Here is a 20766-nt window from a genome sequence, read left to right as displayed (position 1 = left end):
ATCCTCCCTTTAACTCGTTCTTAGTACAAAAACGCTCGCATATGGTCGAAGGCATTCGTTTGGCTATTTAGTTGTAGCTTTACATCAAATACAGTTACAGCTTTCTAACATCTCTGCAGTACAGCCTGTTTCACCCTCACCTGTTTCACCCTCATGATTATAGTTTATATTCGGTTTTGTCATTTGTCTGAATAATATTAACCCGATTTCGTGACATCTTGTTATGTTGTAGTAAAACTACGTCTTTTACGGAATTGGTTGGTTGGTTTCAAATCTTCATCTTCGGACTTACAAAGCCTTGGTAGGTTATTCCTGGCTGTTTTGCATATTTGTAGAGGCTTTTGACCCAAGTAGGTTTCCCCGCTTGGCAGTAAAGTTTTTGATTGTAGAAGTTTTTCGTTGTCTTTAAATTAATCCGATCACTATGTGCCACTGAATGTATTAGAACAGTCTTTTATTTTCATCATTTAACTCACAAAATGGCCACGATAAACGGGTTTAAATTGAATGAAAAGAAAATTATTTCTTCGCGTGGATTTGTTTGTTTGTTGTCCTTGTAAATAAATGCTTTTGGGAAATTCCATAGTTTTGTTATCTCACAACACAACAAAAAAACCAGCACCGTCATGGTTATTGAAATAAAACAATTATTAAAACCCAAAGAGTACAAAGCTTTATACAAAGCTATTTGATTACATGCTGAATTAACACAGCCTTCATCAATGATCCAAACATCGTTGCTACGAAACAAGACTTTGTATATTGTTGAAAAAAACTCCCAAGTCATTTGAGATTGTGAAGAACAAGTCAAGGTATAAAAAAGCAGAGTTACCTGGTTAGGCAAAAATCAATCTTAAGTTTTCTGTGCATAAATATGAAAATGCAATTCTATGGTAGATTACATCAAAAATCGGTGATTTTATTTTAGTATTAACTACTTTTAAATCGCGAATAGGCCTAATAAAAAAATTGGAATATTTCAAGCTTCTCAGAATAAATTTGCATGTTTTGGCACTGCAAAGCACAGAGTTTAGGCTAATTAAAACATTTCCTTTAAAAAGTCGAGGTGACATATTAGCACAAGAACCTCAGTAAATGCAAGTTAATTTCATTGACATTGCAACTGCTAAAACTAGCAATATTGCACTTAAAACAAGAAACGTATTTCAATTTTTAATATCTAATAGTTTTTCTAAACTATCAATGCAATATTGTGAGTGTACTTGCAATTTTGTGAATTTCACCAATTGTATTGCAAACTTTTGAGAAAAAAAACATGTAAAGTTTATGCAAAAAATTAATCTTATGCTAAACTGTACTTGAGAAATTATTTTTCAGTAAAATCGCCTTTGAATTCGTATTGCAATGCCGCTTTATTGTCATGCGTTGTGTATCTTTTTTCTTGTAACCAAAACTTCCATGTTTATCATAAGCCAAATCATGTTTCGTTTATTTTCCTTTGGTAATCGTAGCAAATTTAGAGTTGAAATGCTATTAGCAAGAAAGTAGAAAAAGTATTGCCCCTGATTACGCCCCTAATTATTATTGCTCCCTGATTACGCCCCTAATTAGTATCGCCCCCTGATTACGCCCCTAATTAGTATCGCCCCCTGATTACAACTTAACTTTTATCGAATGCAATTTTACTTGTTTTTGATCAAATTAAACTGAAAAAGTCACTAATGAACATAAATAGTGAAATATTCAGTTTCAGTCATTGAAACGTGTAATTAATTACATTTAGTAATAACTGTAATTTTAAGTGTCAGAACAACTGGTTGTTATGTTGCATGAGAACGAGAACGTTGGAACGAGAAATTATGACGCCTAACGTGCAGGGCTTCAATTGATTTTTTTAATTTTAACTTGCCACTGGTGGTGATTTTAAATGAATCGATCTACACGCTTTTGCAAATTGAAAGTATTATTGTTTTTGTTTCGAGTATTCTCAAATAATACAGGGTAGTGTGGAAAAGGTTCACCACCTGATCGGTAAACTCTATACAAGTTTACCACGTATCAGCTAGAAAAGAAAAGTTAAACATAAATAAACTAGAGAAAAATAATTGTTTTGATCATGAAAATCAAGAAACGTTTTCTATTAAAATTAAATCTTTATTAAAACCATCGTATTAAGGCTTGTAAACTGAGCTAAAATTTATTGACATACCTATTCAAAAAATTCAACCAGCTCAGTGGCCGAGTGGTTGTCACCATTGGTACTAGTCCTGGTAGATCTGAGATTGATTCTAGGTCAAGCCATAGCCTACCGAAAACTTTGCCGATTTCGTATTTTCTTGCATAACGCAGTGAGGATAAATTGGGTAATGATACGATGACATTCTAAATCTGTTACAAAATTTTAAATGAGCCTTGTCGATAAAAGACCTTAGCAGTCATAGAGCGACAATAAATAAAATCATAACTTTATTACAGTTATTTTTCAAAAGATTTATTTAATGGTGTAAACATTTCTGTCTTGCAGAATTTTTTGTAAATAATTGACATTTTGTTTTAAAGCAAGAAAACGATGGGAAATGGGAAGTGTAAGTTTTTCAAGTTGTATAATTAAGTAACAAAACGTTGTGACAGCATACCAAACAACTTCTTACTTATCTTACTTGGTGTCAAAGTACAATTATGTAATGGATACTTAAAAGTCAAAATTAAAAATGTTTTTGCATTTTAACATGATTTGCGTAAATCCTATTTAAACGCAACCAATCATAGGTGTCTCAATCACTTTTATTAGGCTTTTTATTAGATCACTTGCAGAGATACATTTTGGGACTGTGGTGGTTTTTGTATGATGCAGGCTAAGTAGCTTCAATTATTCGTTTTATTACAAGAGGAAAAGGCTTTTTTATTGAAATATTTGATAAAAGTTGGAATTTCAAAACTGAATGCCATCGTATTCGAATCCCAAGAACTTTTTAGTGCAGTGATTCTTAAATTGGGAGGCGTGCTCTCCTTGGGTGGCGTAAAGATTTTTCAAGGGAGGGGGTGCAAAGGTAGTAAGCTGTTGCACTAGTATTCTACAGTATTGTACAAGTCCTGAACCGAAACGTTGGTAAAACCTTATCTTGTGTTACGATTATTGACTGGTGATGTGATGTAGTTTTCCTTCAGCACCAAGCGCTTTCTTACGGTTTGTATTGAGTCTTGTTCAGTAACATTGCGAAGTTACTATGTGGAAAAGTGGCTCTTTTCTGCACTTGCAAGTGGAACGACACAAACAGCTTCGGAACAAACTTAACTGTAAACCTGACATGCGATGTATATTGTTTTCAACTAAGCCACCAATTAAACTTCTGGTTTTAAAAAAGCAGCTATATCCTTCTCGTTAGGCCTAAGGCGAGGAAAGTAGATTGTGATGTACTTAATTTTTTGATTTACGTATGGTGGAAAATAGAAAATAAACTCTGTTTGTTTTAAAATCCAAAATTTATGAAGTATGATTTTGATTTATAACCGAGAAAAGAGGGCACAAAGTTTTACAAGTGACGACAAGTGGCCGCAGCCCAAACAGTTTAAGAACCACTGCTAATTCACGATCCTGCAATCATTTCTATATTTCGAACAACAGATTCTACAATTAATCTGGATGGATGAGAACAGTGTATGACAGTTTGATTATTTTGTCCCAAATAATCCTTGGCTAAAGTAGCAAGCATTTGTAGACAGTACGTCATATCGCCTCTCTCTTCTTTAGATTGCAAACAGTGGCGTACCTATGCAAAATGGCGCCCATGGCAAAGTTTAAATGTGCGCCCTTTTTAACAATTGAAGTTAAATATTGCAAGTCTTTTATGAACATTTTTTTCAAATACTAAATATTAATTAATTTAATTTGTCGCCGGCATTTGTTGGCATGCGGCTGGTTTTGTGACCGTTTGGCTGTATGCTAACTAAGTTAGAGATTGAAGAAACTGATACCGTAGCGAATCATTTTCAATCCTAACGCTGTAACACATAGTGATATCGTATTGTAATTAGGTGTCGAAAAAATAAGAAGCAACAAGAAATGTCCTTATTGAAAATATTTTATGTTTTCAGCTAAAAAACGTGAATGTGAAGACGACAAACCGACGTCAAGTAAGACAGGTAGCCTATAGCTAATTTCCTGACTTGTGTACAAAATTTCTAATTTTTTTAAAATTACACAACATTTTATTAAACTCAGACGAGAAAACTTTTGGGTTTGCAATCCAGAAAAACTCTATAGCAAACACTCTGAAGTAAACTAACGAAAATGTGTCATTGATGTGCGTTTGTTCCTTTGCTCAATTAAGCGTCACGTGATTTTGCCTCTCCTCTGCCTTGCCTTTTATTTTTATGCGTTTTTTTTTGTCGAATTTTGTGTATGTAGATCAGTTTTGTAATTTCAATTTATGTAGAACATTAGCGTTTACTTGAAAAGGCCTAACATGAGTATGGCCGAGAACGTTTGTAATTTTTAGTTTATTTTCATGTTATTACATTATGTTAAATGCCGTGTGGTCGTTACGTCTTATTTGTGTATGATTCAGAAAAATCATCTCTTTACCAAAATTGTATAACAAAAGTGTCCAAGACAAATAACTGTGAAAGGTGATTTAAAAAAATTGTCTGGCTTGTTGTAGGTGCGTCTTCGTCAACTAAACAATTGGTGGTAAAACAGAAAGAGTATAAAGGTGAGAACTATTTAGTATTTCTTATTTAGTGATTTTTACTATTCAATGCCCAAGTTTATTATTATCACTAGGGCCATTTTAATTTTGACTTTATTTTGACCTAACGAAATTGCTTGTTTGTAGAGGCCGCAGTTCTTCTTTGAATTGATACCAGTTGCCCAAACATAATATTTTGTCGATTTCAGACCCAAACGTGTTCAATAAAAGCGTAAAGGGGCTTGTTCAATAAAAGTTTGCTTTGATTGCGATGCTTGTCGCTGCAATCCAGCTTGATGGCGTTTCCTTAACCCAGGGGTCACCAAACATTTTTTCTGAGGGCCGTATTGCTGCGAGATTTACAGCTGCGGGCCGGATGCAAATTGCGAAAAGATATACAATATTTAGAATCCCCATTGACTTGAATTGAGCACAATAAATAACAAAGTCAGCGGTGGAAGTCAGAGTAAAGTATACAACACAACTGTCACGATTTCTTTCTATCTCTTACCAGGAAAAAGACTTGGAAAGATTCAATGACGTAGTTTAATGGGTTATAACCGAAAAACAGTCAATTAAATGTCGAATAATTCTACTAGCGAAATGATACTCTGACTTCTTGAAGAACTTTAACGAACGGCTTCTCAAATAACTCTAATTTCTGCATCAACTACCAATCCACAACTCATAGCACAACTCTCATAACCAACACAATAATAATCATAATAATAAAATTACACAAACTACACCACTATTTATAGTTGGTTGTTCAGTCCAGTAACCTCGAGAAGGTTACGCAAGGTTACATCATAAAGAACCATTGTTCTATCAAGCAGCATTTAAATGTAAACAACAGAAGTCTCTAGAAAGTCACGTAGGGAAAATGATTCCAGAAAACACGTTTTACATAATACAGATTTCGTAATCAGAGGTTACTTCAGGTCATAACCGATAATAACACATCGCACCAGAATTCTACAACCAAAACAACACATCCTGTCAAGACGCAAAGCAGCCCGACGCGAGGCCTTGCACATTGATTGTGACATACGCCCCCCCTTAGAATATTGTTACAAACAGTATAACAACACAATCAATACAAAACATATTACAAAACAATTAATTACTCATAAGTCCATCGTTGCATGATCTACCAACGATAGCTTTCTCAAAACAATAGTCACGTTTTCTGCGAAAGTTTTCATCGTCCTCAATGTCTTCAGTGCATCGGCGAGCAAGATGACCCATTTTCCTACATCGGAAACACCTCCTCTCCGGACAGTCCTTGGCGAGATGACCTTCTTTATGACAGTTGTAGCAAGCCTTTTCATCAAAAGGGCAGCTCCTGGCTCATCATCATCATCGGCCATGCCTGAGTAAGGCGTCGGCTACCGTGAGTCTCCACAACGATCGATTGTCCATACTTCTAATTAGGTTTTCAAAATTTTGGTTTGTCTATGTTGAAAGATTTTTGAAGATTTCCAAACGTGGACGTCCCCGGTGCCTCTGACCAGGAAATCGCCCCATCATTGCCGAGTGTTCAATTCCTGGCTATGTGTCCTCCTGGCGTGTCCTCCTGGCAGGCTCCTGGCTATGTGTCCAATTTCCCCACATCGGTAGCAGTGGTTGTCACGGCAACGTCTGTTTTCCGAATGTCCGCCGTCAGCAACGCACTCCCTGGCGAAGTGTCCGCGTCTACCGCATCTATAGCAAACTCCAAATGGTCGTCGCCTGCCTCTTCTCCTCGGTTCATCGCGCTCGTAGTATCCGTCATCGTGAGATCGTTGCTGATTATCTGCAGAACAATCTCGAGCAAAGTGACCATTCTTGCCACAAGAATAACAAGTAACTTCAGAATCTCTCTCAATAACATTTCCGATTATAAGATCAACTAAAGAGTTTTGTAAACATAACGCTTTCACAGTCCCACTACAATACGGAGTTTCGATATATATCTTCGCTAACGGTCCTTGGATTGAAGTGTTATTTATCGACATCACAATTCCAGTTTTTCCCGTTAATTGACTGTCTTTAACCAAATCTCTCCTCACTATTATACCCGTAGAACCAGAATCACGTAAAACTTTTACCTTTTTGTTTCCAACTTTTCCATCCACTACTGGCAGGTAATCTTCAGGTATTATTTTTTCGCAAACATCTTCATCCGGTTTCTCCTCGTCAAGCTTGGGTTCAGGAATCATTAACGCACAACCGCATCGATAAACGTCCTCTGTGTTTTTCTCGTTCTTTCCAGACTGATTGGAAAGGAAAAACGACTTGTCCTTGCATTCCTTCGCTTCGTGTCCTTGCCTATTGCAACGATTGCACCACTTCCTCGATTCCTGATGATTTCTGTTAGTCTTCTTCCGGCAGTTAACAGACTTATGACCTAAGCCATTACAATTAAAACAACGTACTTCTCTTGGAACAGCACCTCCTTTAGAATTATTTGTTTGCTCCTCGTCATTATCGCATGACAGCGTTTCTTCAGTCGACAACTTCTCATCATGAGCAACTAAATACTGTTCCGCCACACTGGCTATGTCTTCTAGAGTCTTTGGACTTCTCTCCATTAAATAAACAGACAGATCTTTTGAACATGAATCTGTGAATTGTTCCTTAACTATAAGGTTTGCCAATCCGTCCAATGATTGTTCGGCCCCCGAAAGTTCAAACCATTTTAACAAAAGGTTTCTCAAACGTTCAATAAATTGACCTGGACTTTCGTGTCGTTCAGGCTTTGCCTCACGGAATCTTTGACGGTATCCATGCTCGGTAAAATTGTATCGCTTTAACAGAGCTAACTTCAATCTGTCGTAGTTCATGGCTTCTTCTTGCGAAAGTCTTGAATATACATCAAGAGCTTGTCCCGATAATAACATGCTTAGCTGGGTAGCCCACGTCGACTTCTCCAATTTGGCTATTGTAGCATATCTTTCAAATCTTAACAAATAACTATCCAACTCATCTTTTTCTTCAACAAATGATGGCAAATCTGGACGTCTAACTTGCGCCACAATAACATCTCGAGCACTATCAATAGTAGAATTAGATCGCTCACCAATGTCCAGCTTTTGTCTTTCTAATTCAAGTTTTAACTTTTCCAATTCATATTGCGCTCTTCTTTCTTCAGCTTCTGCTTCGCGCTGCGCTCTTCTTTCTTCAGCTTCTGCTTCGTACTGCCATTGAGCACGTTTTTCTTCAGCTTCTCGTTGTGCTTGTTTTTCTTCAGCTTCGCGCTGCGCCCGCTTCTCCTCTGCTTCGCGCTGCGCCCGCTTCTCCTCTGCTTCAGCTTCAAGTTGTGCTCGCTTTTCCTCAGCTTCAAGTTCTGCTTTCCTTATTTCACGAGCAGCTCTTCTATCTTCTCTTTCGTCAGCTTCTCGCTGAGCTTTTTGGGCCATTATCTTGTGATACTCTTCCATCACAAACTGAGACTTTTCATTGTCACTCAGCCCCATTCGTTCAGCCATGCTCCGTAAGTCTTCAATCATCTCATGTTTGACGGCATCCGCCATTTTGACAGCTTGTTGTTAATTTATTATTCTTTCAATAAATCTTTCGGTATTCTTCGGTTTTTCGGTATTCCCGGACGAGCCCCCAGAATGTCACGATTTCTTTCTATCTCTTACCAGGAAAAAGACTTGGAAAGATTCAATGACGTAGTTTAATGGGTTATAACCGAAAAACAGTCAATTAAATGTCGAATAATTCTACTAGCAAAATGATACTCTGACTTCTTGAAGAACTTTAACGAACGGCTTCTCAAACAACTCTAATTTCTGCATCAACTACCAATCCACAACTCATAGCACAACTCTCATAACCAACACAATAATAATCATAATAATAAAATTACACAAACTACACCACTATTTATAGTTGGTTGTTCAGTCCAGTAACCTCGAGAAGGTTACGCAAGGTTACATCATAAAGAACCATTGTTCTATCAAGCAGCATTTAAATGTAAACAACAGAAGTCTCTAGAAAGTCACGTAGGGAAAATGATTCCAGAAAACACGTTTTACATAATACAGATTTCGTAATCAGAGGTTACTTCAGGTCATAACCGATAATAACACATCGCACCAGAATTCTACAACCAAAACAACACATCCTGTCAAGACGCAAAGCAGCCCGACGCGAGGCCTTGCACATTGATTGTGACAACAACCTAAAAGTTAATTATTTAGATCTGGTACTGTCCAAATCCTTCTGCTTATGATGTCTAGTCTGACTGGTATGGTATGATTTACCTAAACAGAGATATCGCACTGATGAAACATTGGTGTTTTGAACAACAACGTTTGTGATGTCATAAGAAGAAACAATATGGAAAAATCATTAGCAGGTTGCGTGGAACTCAACAGCAACGTTAGTCCTTTAAAAAAAGTTTGTTAACTTTTTTCCTTAACAGTTGTAGTGCAGCTGTTATTTCCGCAGCACGTGGCGGGCCGGTTCCGGCCCGCAGGCCGTAGTTTGGTGACCTCTGACTTAACCTGTGGCTTTCTACAAAATAGTTTTTATCGCACTTGACTATAAACTCGCAAAAATTGCACCTTAAATCACCCCCGGAGTTACATTAAATTCATCAGGAAAATCTCGACAAATGTGTCTAACTTTTGCTGAAGATGATTTAGCTTTCTTAGGCATTTTTGTATTACAGAAATGTCAGTAAGCTATTCTTAAAATCCAAACTGTTGATCTTCGAAAAGACCACGTTTGTGAAGAGAAGTCTTTTATAGAATTATTTAAATACGTACGGTAACAATGAATAAATACTGGACAATTTGCGATAAAATTTGATAAAAGTTACTGCTGATCAAAGTGGGCATTATGACATATTTCCTGCTTTTATGGGTCAATATGGTTTAATTGTGTCGCAGTTCATGATTTACAATGCTTCTACTAGGATTTTGACAAAAATTACTCTCAAGAAACACAAAAACTTTGTGAAAAGCCATAATTTGACAAATTTTGACTTTATTGAAAATTTTGACTTTATTGTCAATTTTGACTTTATTTTGACCTATAAACTTCTTAGAAACACCCCCCTAAGTTCTGAAACCAACTTTATTCTTTGATTCGTGGACAGAAAAGGTCCTTAAAAATTTTTGACTTTATTGACTTTTGCGGGCCCTAGTTATCATCAAAAGTGGTGAATAAAATAGTTCACAATGAATTAATTATGACATCCAGCCTACGCATCGCTTTCAAAAAGTAGGCTACCACATCGTCCATGATCTAACAGTTTAGCTTTTATTTGTAACTTTGACTAAACAGAGAGTTGCATCAGTTGCTCTAATAAAAAGAATGAATAAGGATGAAAAAATTATCTACAATTGTATTAAAATAATGGTGTAAAAATGTAGTGCTTCAACAAGGACAGTGGAAATTAAGCGAATGAAATATGTAAATAACTTTCATATTTTGATGCCTGTCATGATGTCTCATGTTTCAGACACGTAAAGAATATTTAAAGTCAAATTCCATTGATTCTCAAGCCAAAGAAAGCGATTTTAAAAACTTTCTTAACAAGTAGCAGCCCGGGTAGCAGCTAACAATTATACAACAATTAACAATCATGATATGAGGCACAATATCGACTATGTTGCGACCAGGAAAAATCTACTTAGACAACCAATTCACCAAAACTGTTTACAGTGTTGATAGCGCAAGAGCACGTAAAGTCCTTCATGAAGTCAAAGAAAAAAGCGACTGTATACGTGCTGATGGATAAATGGTCATTGATTTTTGTTTCGATGTAACGAGCCATTTTTAAAAACAAAATGTTCATAGTAAATTTCGTAAACTATATTCAGAATTGTGCATTTTTTAAGATATTTGCGTTAATAAAGATCCAATCTATATTGAAATTTGGTAAAGAGATACTGCTATTGGAGATGTAGTTGGTCTGCTTGAAGATCAAATGCAGTTGAGTATAATGAATAGGTCAAGTTAGGTCTAACACTTCGACACGTAATCGGTGAATTACACAATAAAAACTGAATAATTCTTTTTCAACATACTTTGAATATTCCTAAAAGTAAACAGTTTGTAGCACTGGTTGCAACGTTCATCTGATGAAAGTAAAAATAAACTACATTTCCGTGATGAAAGTAAACAGGTTTGTTTATTGCTTCACTGACGTTTCGCGCACCATGACAATGCGCATCTTCAGAGCGAATAATATTCATAATAAAATTTACAAAGTAATACACTGCAGAAAGTTATGTAAAGACTTTTTACATAATTTAACGTGGAACGTAACCGCTCACACGTTATTGGCCAATCTTTAAAATATTGTGTGTTTTATATTTTTTCTTACCTTCAATCGCACTGCAGTGCATAACTTTGTAAATTTTATTTTGTATGTTATTCGCTCTGAGGATGCGCATTGTCATGGTGCGCGAAACGTCAGTGAAGCAATAAACCAACCTGTTTATTGTTAAGTGAATAAAAAAATAACAGTTAACCTCTCAAGTACATGTAGCTCCACACAGAGTGAAATTTACATGTCTTTTGACTCTTTTTTATTTCTTTAAAAGTAATGTATAAAAAGACATTATTGACCCAAAAAGAATGTCTAAAAAGACATTATGAAAAGTAACTACGGACAAAGGCCAGTGTTTCGATCTTCCGATCTCTTCAGCGTAGTAAAGGGAAAGTGGAAAGTTGTCTTGAAGCGTAATCAAAATTTGTTTATTGTTATTTTTATTTTCACTTTCATCAGATGAACGTTGCAACTAGTGTTAGAAAGTGTTTACTTTTAAGTATGTTCAAAGTATGTTGGAAAAGAATTATTTAGTTTTTATTGTGTTATTCACCGATTACGTGTCGAAGTATTAGACCTATCATGGACCTATTCATTATACTCAGTTTTTTTCAATTTTTGCGTATGTTGATCAGTTTTGCAATTTCAATTTATGTAAAGCATCAGTCGGTTGGTTACTTGAAAAGGACTAACATGATTATGGCCGAAAACGATGATAATTTTTAGTTTATTTTATATTATAAATTATGTTAAATGCCGTGTGGTCGTTAGGCCTTATTATTTGTTCATGGTTCAGAAAAATCACCTCTTTACCAAAATTGTATAACAAAAATGTCCAAGACAAATAACTGTGAAAGGTGATTTAAAAAAATATCTGGCTTGTTGTAGGTGCGTCTTCGTCAACTAAACAATCAGTGGTAAAACAGAAAGAGCATAAAGGTGAGAACAATTTAGTATTTCTTATTTAGTGATTTTTACTATTCAATGCCCAAGTTTATTGTTATCACCAAAAGTGGTGAATAAAATAGTTCACAATGAATTAATTATGACATCTAGCCTACTCATTGTTTTCAAAAATAGGCTACCACTTCGTCGATGACCTAACAGTTTTGCTTTTATTGGTTAGGCCTACTTTTACTAAACAGAGAGTTGCAGACTTGCAGTTGCTCTATTAAAAAAAAGGAGGAATGAGGATGATAAAACTGAAAATTGAATGAGGCTGTTCACCAGGCATTAAATTAAATAATATGAGATGTTCTACTGGTGCAAATTAAGCTAAACTATCACAAGATGTACACAGTGACAATCTGCTTTCATTCCGACGTTTCGTCAATCAGACACGACTGACTTTTTCAGGGGGCTAAACCAGGTATTGACTACCTGTCTAGCATGGCATAAATGGGATGGTAAAAATTATCTACAATTGTATTAAAACAATGGTGTAAAATATATAGTGCTTCAACAAGGACAGTGGAAGTTAAGCGAATGAAATATATAAATTACTTTTATATATTAATGCCAGTCATAGTGTTATATGTTTCAGACACGTAAAGAATATTTAAATTCAAATTCCATTGATTTTCAAGCCAAAATCAGCGATTTTAAAAACTTTCTTAACAATTAGCAGTTAACGATTGTACAACCATTAACAATCATGATATGATTCGCAATGTCGACTATGTTGCGAGGAGGAAAAGTCTACGTAGAGAACCAATCCAACAAAACTGTTTACAGTGTTGATAGCGCAGGAATACGCAAAATCCTTGACGAAGTCAAAGAAAAAAGCGACTGTTTACGTGGTGATGGATCGATGATCATTGATTTTTGCTTGGATGTAAAGAGCCATTTTCAAAAACAAAATGTTCATAGTAAGTTTCATAGACTATTTTCAGAATTGTGCATTTTTTAAGGCAATTTTGTTTATAAAGATCCAATCTATATTGAAATTTGGTAAAGAGATACTGCTATTGGAGATGTAGTTGGTCTGCTTGAAGATCAAATGCAGTTGAGTATAATGAATAGGTTTATGATAGGTCTAATACTTTGACACGTAATCGGTGCAAAACACATTAAAAACTGAATAATTCTCTTTCAACATATTTTGAACATACTTAAAAGTAAACACTTTGTTATTATTTGGTAGTTCGTGATCCAAAGTTATTCTTATCAATTGGCGAGGTTAAATGGAGCAAAATGGATTCGATTGATGATTTACGAAGCTCTTATGACAAGGAGTTGCAAATGCAAATTGCAAATTACGCGTTAATTTTACTATTTGTAGTTTCTGTAAACTTGCAAGCCTAGATTATCGTCAAATTTTGAGGTCAATCTTCAACTTAAAATGGAACTTGTACACGACCAAAATCCACGATTAAGCAACCTAGTGATATCGCATTGTAATTAAGTGTCGAAAAAATAAGAAATACCGTAACAAAAATTATTGAAAATATTTTGTTTTTTCAGCTAAAAAATGTGAATTTGAAGACAATAAATCAACGTCAAGTAAGACAGTTATAGCTAATTTCATGACTAGTGTACAAAATTTATACTATTATTTGGAATTACACAACATTTTATTAAACTCACACGAGAAAACTTTTGAGTTTGCAATCCAGCAAAACGCTATATGAAGTAAACTAACGCAAAATGCGTCATTGATGTGTGATTTTATCTTCGGGCAATTAAGCGTCATGTGATTTTGCCTCTTCTCTGCCTTATTGCTGTTTCATTCTTATGTGTTTTTTTCTTAATTTTTGTGTATGTTGATCAGTTTTGTAATTTCAATTTATGTAGAGCATCATCAAGTTGATTACTTGAAAAGGGCTAACATGAGTATGGCCGAGAACGTTTGTAATTTTTAGTTAATTTTATATTATAAATTATGTTAAATGCCGTGTGGTCGTTAGGTCTTAATTGTCTATGGTTAAAAAAATCACTTCTTTACCAAAATTGTATAATGAAAATGTCCGTAACAAATAACTGTGAAATGTAATTTTAAAAATAATCTGGCTTGTTGTAGGTGCGTCTTCGTCAACTAAACAATCAGTGGTAAAACAGAAAGAGCATAAAGGTGAGAACAATTTAGTATTTCTTATTTAGTGATTTTTACTATTCAATGCTCGAGTTTATTGTTATCAACAAAATTGGTGAATAAAATAGTTCACAATGAATTAATTATGACATCTAGCCTACGCATCGCTTTCAAACAGTAGGCTACCACTTTGTCGATGATCTAACAGTTTTGCTTTTATTTGTCACTTTGACTAAACAGAGAGTTACAGTTGCTCTATTAAAAAAGAATAAATGAGGATGATAAAAGTTATCTACCATTGTATTAAAACAATGGTGAAAAAAATGTAGTGCTTTAAAAAGGACAGTGGAATTTAAGCGAATGAAATATATAAATAACTTTCATGTTTCGATGTTAGTCATAACGTTTCAAATTCCATTGATTCTCAAGCCAAAATAAGCGATTTTAAAAACTGTTAACAATTAGCAGCTAACAATTATACAACCATTAACAATCATGATATGAATGACAATGTCGACTACGTTGCGACCAGGAAAAATCTACTTAGAGAACCAATTCACCAAAACTGTTTAGTGTTTACAGTGTTGATAGCGCAGAAGCACGTAAAGTCCTTCATGAAGTCAAAGAAAAAAGCGACTGTATACGTGCTGATGGATAAATGGTCATTGATTTTTGTTTGGATGTAACGAGCCATTTTTAAAAACAAAATGTTCATAGTAAATTTCGTAAACTATATTCTGGATTGTGCATTTTTTAAGACATTTGCGTTAATAAAGATCCAATCTACATTGAAATTTGGTAAATAGACACTGCTATTGGAGATGTAGTTAGTCTGCTTGAAGATCAAATGCAGTTGAGTATAATGAGTAGGTCCATGTTAGGTCTAATCTAATACTTTGACGCGAAATCGTTGAATAACACAATAAAAACTAAATAAAATTTTTCCAACATAGGCCTACTTTGAACATACTTAAAAGTGAACACTTTCTACCACTAGTTGCAACGTTCATCAGATGAAAGTGAAAGTAACAATAAACAGGTCGGTTTATTGCTTCACTGACGTTTCGCGCACCATGACAATGCGCATCCTCAGAGCGAATAACATACAAAATAAAATTTACAAAGTAATACACTGCAGCAAATTACGTAAAGACTTTTTACATAATTTAACGTGGAACGTAACCGCTCACACGTTATTGGCCAATCTTTAAAATTTTGTGTGTTTTATATTATTTCTTACCTTCAATCGCACTGCAGTGTATAACTTTATAAATTTTATTTTGTATCTTATTCGCTCTGGGGATGCGCATTGTCATGTTACGCGAAACGTCAGTGAAGCAATAAATTAACCTGTTTATTGTTACTTTTACTTTCATCAGATGAACGTTACAACTAGTGCTAGAAACGGTAATTTTCCTGATGAACACCCAAACTTTTGAGTATTCAGTAAACCTTTTGTTATTATTTTGGTAGTTCATGATCCAAAGTTATTCTTATCAATTGGTGAGGTTAAATGGAACAAACTGGATTCGATTGATGATTTCGAGGCTTTTATGACAAGGAGATCGCAAATGCAAATTACAAATTACGCATTAATTTTGCTATTTGTAGTTTCCGTAAACTTGCAAGCCTAGTAGGCCTATTAAAGATTATCGACAAATTATGAGCTTAATCTTCAATTTAAAATTGAACTTGTACACGAATAAAATCCACAAGTTAACAACATAGTGATATCGTATTGTCATTAGGTGTCGAAAAAATAAGAAGCAACAAAAAATGTCCTTATTGAAAATATTTTATGTTTTCAGCTGAAAAACGTGAATCTGAAGACGGCAAACCGACGTCGCGTAAGACAGGTAGCCTATAGCTAATTTCCTGTCTAGTCTACAAAATTTCTAATATTTTTTAAAATTACACAACATTTTATTAAACTCACACGAGAAAAATTTTGGGTTTGCAATCCAGAAAAACTCTATAGCAAACAAACTGAAGTAAACTAACGAAAATGCGTCATTGATGCGTGTTTTTTCTTTGCGCGATTAAGCGTGATGCGATTTTGCCTCTCCTCTGCTTTGCCGTTTGTTCTTGTGCGTTCCTTTTTTTTCGAATTTTGTGTATGTGGATCCGTTTTGTAATTTCAATTTATATAGAGTAGTGGTTCTCAACCTTTTTTCTTTCGTGGCCCATTTTCGTTGCACAAAAATTCTTATGGCTCATTAATTGTTTATGCAAGAAAAAACTGCAAAATAGATTTAAAAACAAAAGAACAGCAGAAAATGTTCCAAAACAGATTATACTGTGCATCAATGAGATGCGTGCTCCTGAACGTTATTGACTAACTTGTAGTTACAGTGGTTCTCAACATTAATGACGTTTTCCTTCTTGGAAAGACACAACTATTGTCAATTTCTCCCTACAATAATTCACAAAAAATACTAAAAACAGATCTCGACAAATTTCGGTAGGTTACCGCTTTCAGTTTGGCTATGACTTGATTTTAATCACAAAGTGGTCTATTAGCCTGCATCATAAAGTGTTGTAAAAACTCGACGTTGATCTAAAACTAGGCTATGTGCTCAGTCATAAATAAATGAACCATTTCAATAGATTATTTAGTTAAATTTACATTTGATTTACATTTCTTCTCAATTCCTTTCAACACGATTATTCCTCTCTTTAAGTTAAAAATTTCTCTTTACGGAGCCAAGTGGCTCCCTATAAGAACCACACTGTTATAGTTGCTTAAAATCAACGTTCGTATATCAACAGACGGCATTGATTACACCACGCCACCAAAATTATTATTTCAATAATTAGAATAGAAATTCTGCAGCAAATTGCAGCAGCACTCTTCATTGTTGCTACAATCAAAACAACTAAACAAAACACACAAGTGTAAAATTAACTATAGTAACACAAATGAAACTAAATTTTTCACCAACACTGGCAAAATTTTAAATAGGTCTGTGGCCCACCTCAAAATCTTTCCATGGCCCACTAGTGAGCCATGGCCCACCGGTTGAGAACCGCTGATATAGAGCATCAGTCAGTTGTTTAAAGGGCTAACATGAGTATGGCCGAAAACGTTTGTAATTTTTAGTTTATTTTCATGTCATTATATTATATTAAATGCCGTGTGGTCGTTAAGTCTTATTTGTCTATGGTTCAGAAAAATCACCTCTTAACCAAAATTGTATAATGAAAATGTCCAAGACACAAAACTGTGAAATGTGATTTAAACAAAAACAATTTAGTTTGTTGTAGGTGCGTCTTCGTCAACTATAAAATTAGTGGTAGAACAAAGAGAGCATAAAGGGTTTGAGAAAGGTGAGAACTATTTAATATTTCTTATTTAGTGATTTTTACTATTCAATGCTCGAGTTTATTGTTATCAACAAAAGTGGTGAATAAAATAGTTCACAATGAATTAATTAAGACATCTAGCCTACGCATCGTTTTCAAAAAGTAGGCTACCACTTCGTCGATGATCTAACACAGGGATCACCAACCTTTTTGCATGCGGGCAACTTTAGCACTAAGAAGAGCTGTGGCGGGCCGCACTAATAAAATTTTAGGTAATAAAATTGGCTCTTATGCCAGAAAAAAACGCATTTCGTATCCAGCGTTACATGTTGTTAATATTTGTCTTAGAATGTATCATAAGGCAATAAAGACATTTTCGATGCTGTGTTGTCAGATAAATTATTTGCATCATGTGAAAATTTGATTGATCTATCTTGCGTAGTTTTTGAGTTACACGAGCTCAAAGTTGCAGTGTCGAACCGACCCCCGTCCACAGGTCAACTGGCCAAAAAAAGTCATAGGAAATAGGGTTAAATTTATATACAGTATAATACTTTGCCAATTTATTATAAATTAAGTTGGCACACAGACCTATTTTGCCAACAAACACTTGCATAAAGGGAACAGTGCTCGTGAAACACAATAACGATGAAACGCACACTAGTGTTTACATGACATTTACAAACTTAAAATAAGCAACCCTATGCTCACAGTGTGGCTGGACATTGCATTGGAATAACTTTAAGCGACCCCCACCTAGAACTACAATCTGATTGGTCGGTCGGTGGAATCGTATACAAAGCGAAAATATGCTTCCTGGAAAGTATTTTTTGCCTTCATGCTATTTAACTCCTCAAGAAAAGTATTTTTGGTTATATTTGTACGCTGCTACCTTCCGCGGGCCGCCAGTTGGTGACCCCTGATCTAACAGTTTTGCTTTTATTTGTCACTTTGACTAAACAGAGAGTTGCAGTTGCTTTATTAAAAAGAGTGAATGAGGAAGATAAAAGTCATCTACCATTGTATTAAAACAATGGTGTAAAAAATGTAGTGCTTCAAAAAGGACAGTGGAAATTAAGCGAATGAAATATACAAATTACTTTCATATTTTGATGCCAGTCATAATATCTCATATTTCAGACCCGTATAGAGAATATTTAAATTCAAATTCCATTGATTCCCAATCCAAAAAAGCGATTTTAAAAACTTTCTTAACAATTAGCAGCTAACAATTATACATTACAACCATTAACAATCATGATATGATTCACAATATCGGCTATGTTGCGACCAGGAAAAGTCTACTTTGAGAAGGAAACCACCAAAACTGTCTACAGTGTTGATAGCGCAGGAGCACGTAAATTCCTTGTTGAATTCAAAGAGAAAAAACGCTGCACCTGGTGATATAGTGAGCTGTTTTCAAGAACGAGAGCTTCATAGTAAGTTTGATAAACATTTTTCCAAATTGTGCATTTTTCAAGATATTTACGTTAATAAAAATCCAATAGATATGAAACGTTGGTAAAGAGATACTGCTATTGGAGATGTAATTGGTCTGCTTGAACATCAAATGCAGTTGAGTATAATGAATAGGTCCATGATAGGTCTAATACTTTGACACGTAATCGGTGCAAAACACATTAAAAACTGAATAATTCTCTTTCAACATACTTAAAAGTAACCACTTTGTTATTTCGTAGTTCATGATCCAAAGTTATTCTCATCAATTGGCATGGTTACATGGAACAAAACGGATTCGATTGATGATTTCGAAGCTCTCATGACAACAAGATCGCAAAAACAAGACGCAGTTTGTCTGAAACAGACCAAAGATGGGAATTTTATTTTGCTTCGTAGTTCGATTTCATTCTATGTGCCCGAATAGTAGGAACCGAATATACTTGCATTATTAACGGACATTAACATTTGTTTGATTTCTTATAAACGTAGTAGCCTAATGTCCTTGATTGTTTTTACATACGGTAATTCTTGAGATGGTTTAATTTATGATTTATATGGATATGGTTGATTCAATGGGAGGCTTTAGCTTGTCAATAAATACTTTTTGCACAAAATACAATTGTATTTATCTAATGTTTATATTAGATCTGAGGTATACGCCAAACGTAGAAACAAATATTCGACATGACAGTAGACTAACGGTGCCGGAAAGCAAAACGTTATAAATTTTATATTGTTTTATAATAAAACAACCAAATTGCATATCACTGCCTCTGACAACTGTTAACAGCAAATGTTAGGCTACATGGCTAAATACCGCATAAATATGATCAAAGATATAAATATTATTTTAACAAGCTTTTTCGGCTTTTTAATAGCTTACAAGTCTGGTTTGATTGCATACACAAAATATTTTGGAGGGGGAGGTAGCCTAATTGCTCTTGACTACTCTCCTGCGTACAAACTAGGACTAGAGGACTGAAATCAAATTCACTAAAATTCACGACCAATACAAAAATTGACAAACAAGAATCAAATGCTGCATAAAAGTTTAATCTCAGAAAAAAATCCCACATAAATTGGATGCTGAAAACAACAATTTACAGCATTTGATCGGTTAAAAAAAAAAACACACATGCAGTAGTAATTTATTAAATAATGGGCTACGCCCCTGAGCTACGTAAACAAAATAAGTCAGACTTTCATTATTGTCATTGCCGTTTCCGGTAACAGGAGACATACCACCAAGAAGCACGCCATAACGTGTCTCGTAAAGGCAGCGTGACACGTTCAAATCGAAGTTCTTTATTTCATTTATCTCGACATCGGAAAAGCAGCAGGTCTGCTATTGCAAGTCTTGATTGTTCATTGTTTTTTGTCGTATCCAGGCGTACACCCAGTGGTTGAAGATTTAGATTAAGTGAACGGGAAGGCAAGGAAGCCAATCTTCATGTCCACCTTCAGGCATGCCTTTTAGTGTCCTGCCACAGACACAGCCGCATGCTCTTGAGCGGTGTCGAACCGGCACCCTTTCGATTGCCGTTCCAGGGTCCTCACCACTCGGCTATGCAGCCGACGCAGCCGAGTTCATTGTCATAAATTACTTGTTTCGAAATATGAAGAATCTGTCTCATACGAACGAAGGGCATGAATCGTTATGAGAAGAGAACCAATTAACTTGACAGCAATTTTAAAGGTCAAAATAAAAGAACGTACAAAACCCTAAATCGTTACGTTGGGCATAACCAGATTTGGTAAGTGGAAAGTGGCAACTTTTGGCAAATGCACTTGAATTTGATTTGAATGCATCAAATCAGTTTTAATCAAAAAAATGACATACGTTGCTTCACTTATTTATTGATCAAAATAAAGACAAAGCAAAGCAGGCGACATTGAAACACATTGCGAAATGTAGATATGTTGTCTGGGTTGCATAATCGAAAATCGAGATCGATGCCATTGTGATAACATTTACCCATGCTGACGTTGTCATGATGTTAAAGTTTGTTCTGAATATACAATCACAAGTTTGACATATTAGCCATAAACTG

General features: G+C 35.0%; 1 protein-coding gene across 6 annotated transcripts; it reads left to right on the top strand.

The window, feature by feature from the left end:
- The first annotated feature begins 2484 nt into the window (after positions 1-2484).
- LOC145769405 (uncharacterized) lies at positions 2485-19317 on the top strand. 6 transcript variants are annotated; one of them, XM_082581037.1, is made up of 11 exons: positions 2485-2546; positions 4057-4095; positions 4623-4673; positions 11809-11859; positions 12669-12788; positions 13384-13422; positions 13940-13990; positions 15760-15807; positions 17216-17278; positions 18549-18693; positions 18955-19317. In XM_082581037.1, the coding sequence occupies exons 1-10, from the start codon at positions 2531-2533 to the stop codon at positions 18656-18658; spliced, it is 588 nt and encodes a 195-aa protein (XP_082437163.1). In that variant the 5' UTR covers positions 2485-2530; the 3' UTR covers positions 18659-18693; positions 18955-19317. The 6 variants fall into 6 exon arrangements, with proteins under 6 accessions (XP_082437163.1, XP_082437162.1, XP_082437164.1 ...); XM_082581036.1 differs by having other exon boundaries at positions 2486-2546; positions 4057-4104; XM_082581038.1 differs by lacking the exon at positions 17216-17278 and having other exon boundaries at positions 2486-2546; positions 4057-4104.
- The last annotated feature ends 1449 nt before the right edge of the window (positions 19318-20766 follow it).

The sequence above is a fragment of the Aplidium turbinatum genome, chromosome 4 (assembly GCF_918807975.1).
Source record: "Aplidium turbinatum chromosome 4, kaAplTurb1.1, whole genome shotgun sequence".
In the NCBI taxonomy this organism is placed as follows: domain Eukaryota; kingdom Metazoa; phylum Chordata; class Ascidiacea; order Aplousobranchia; family Polyclinidae; genus Aplidium; species Aplidium turbinatum.
This window is presented reverse-complemented; position numbering and strand designations above follow the sequence as displayed.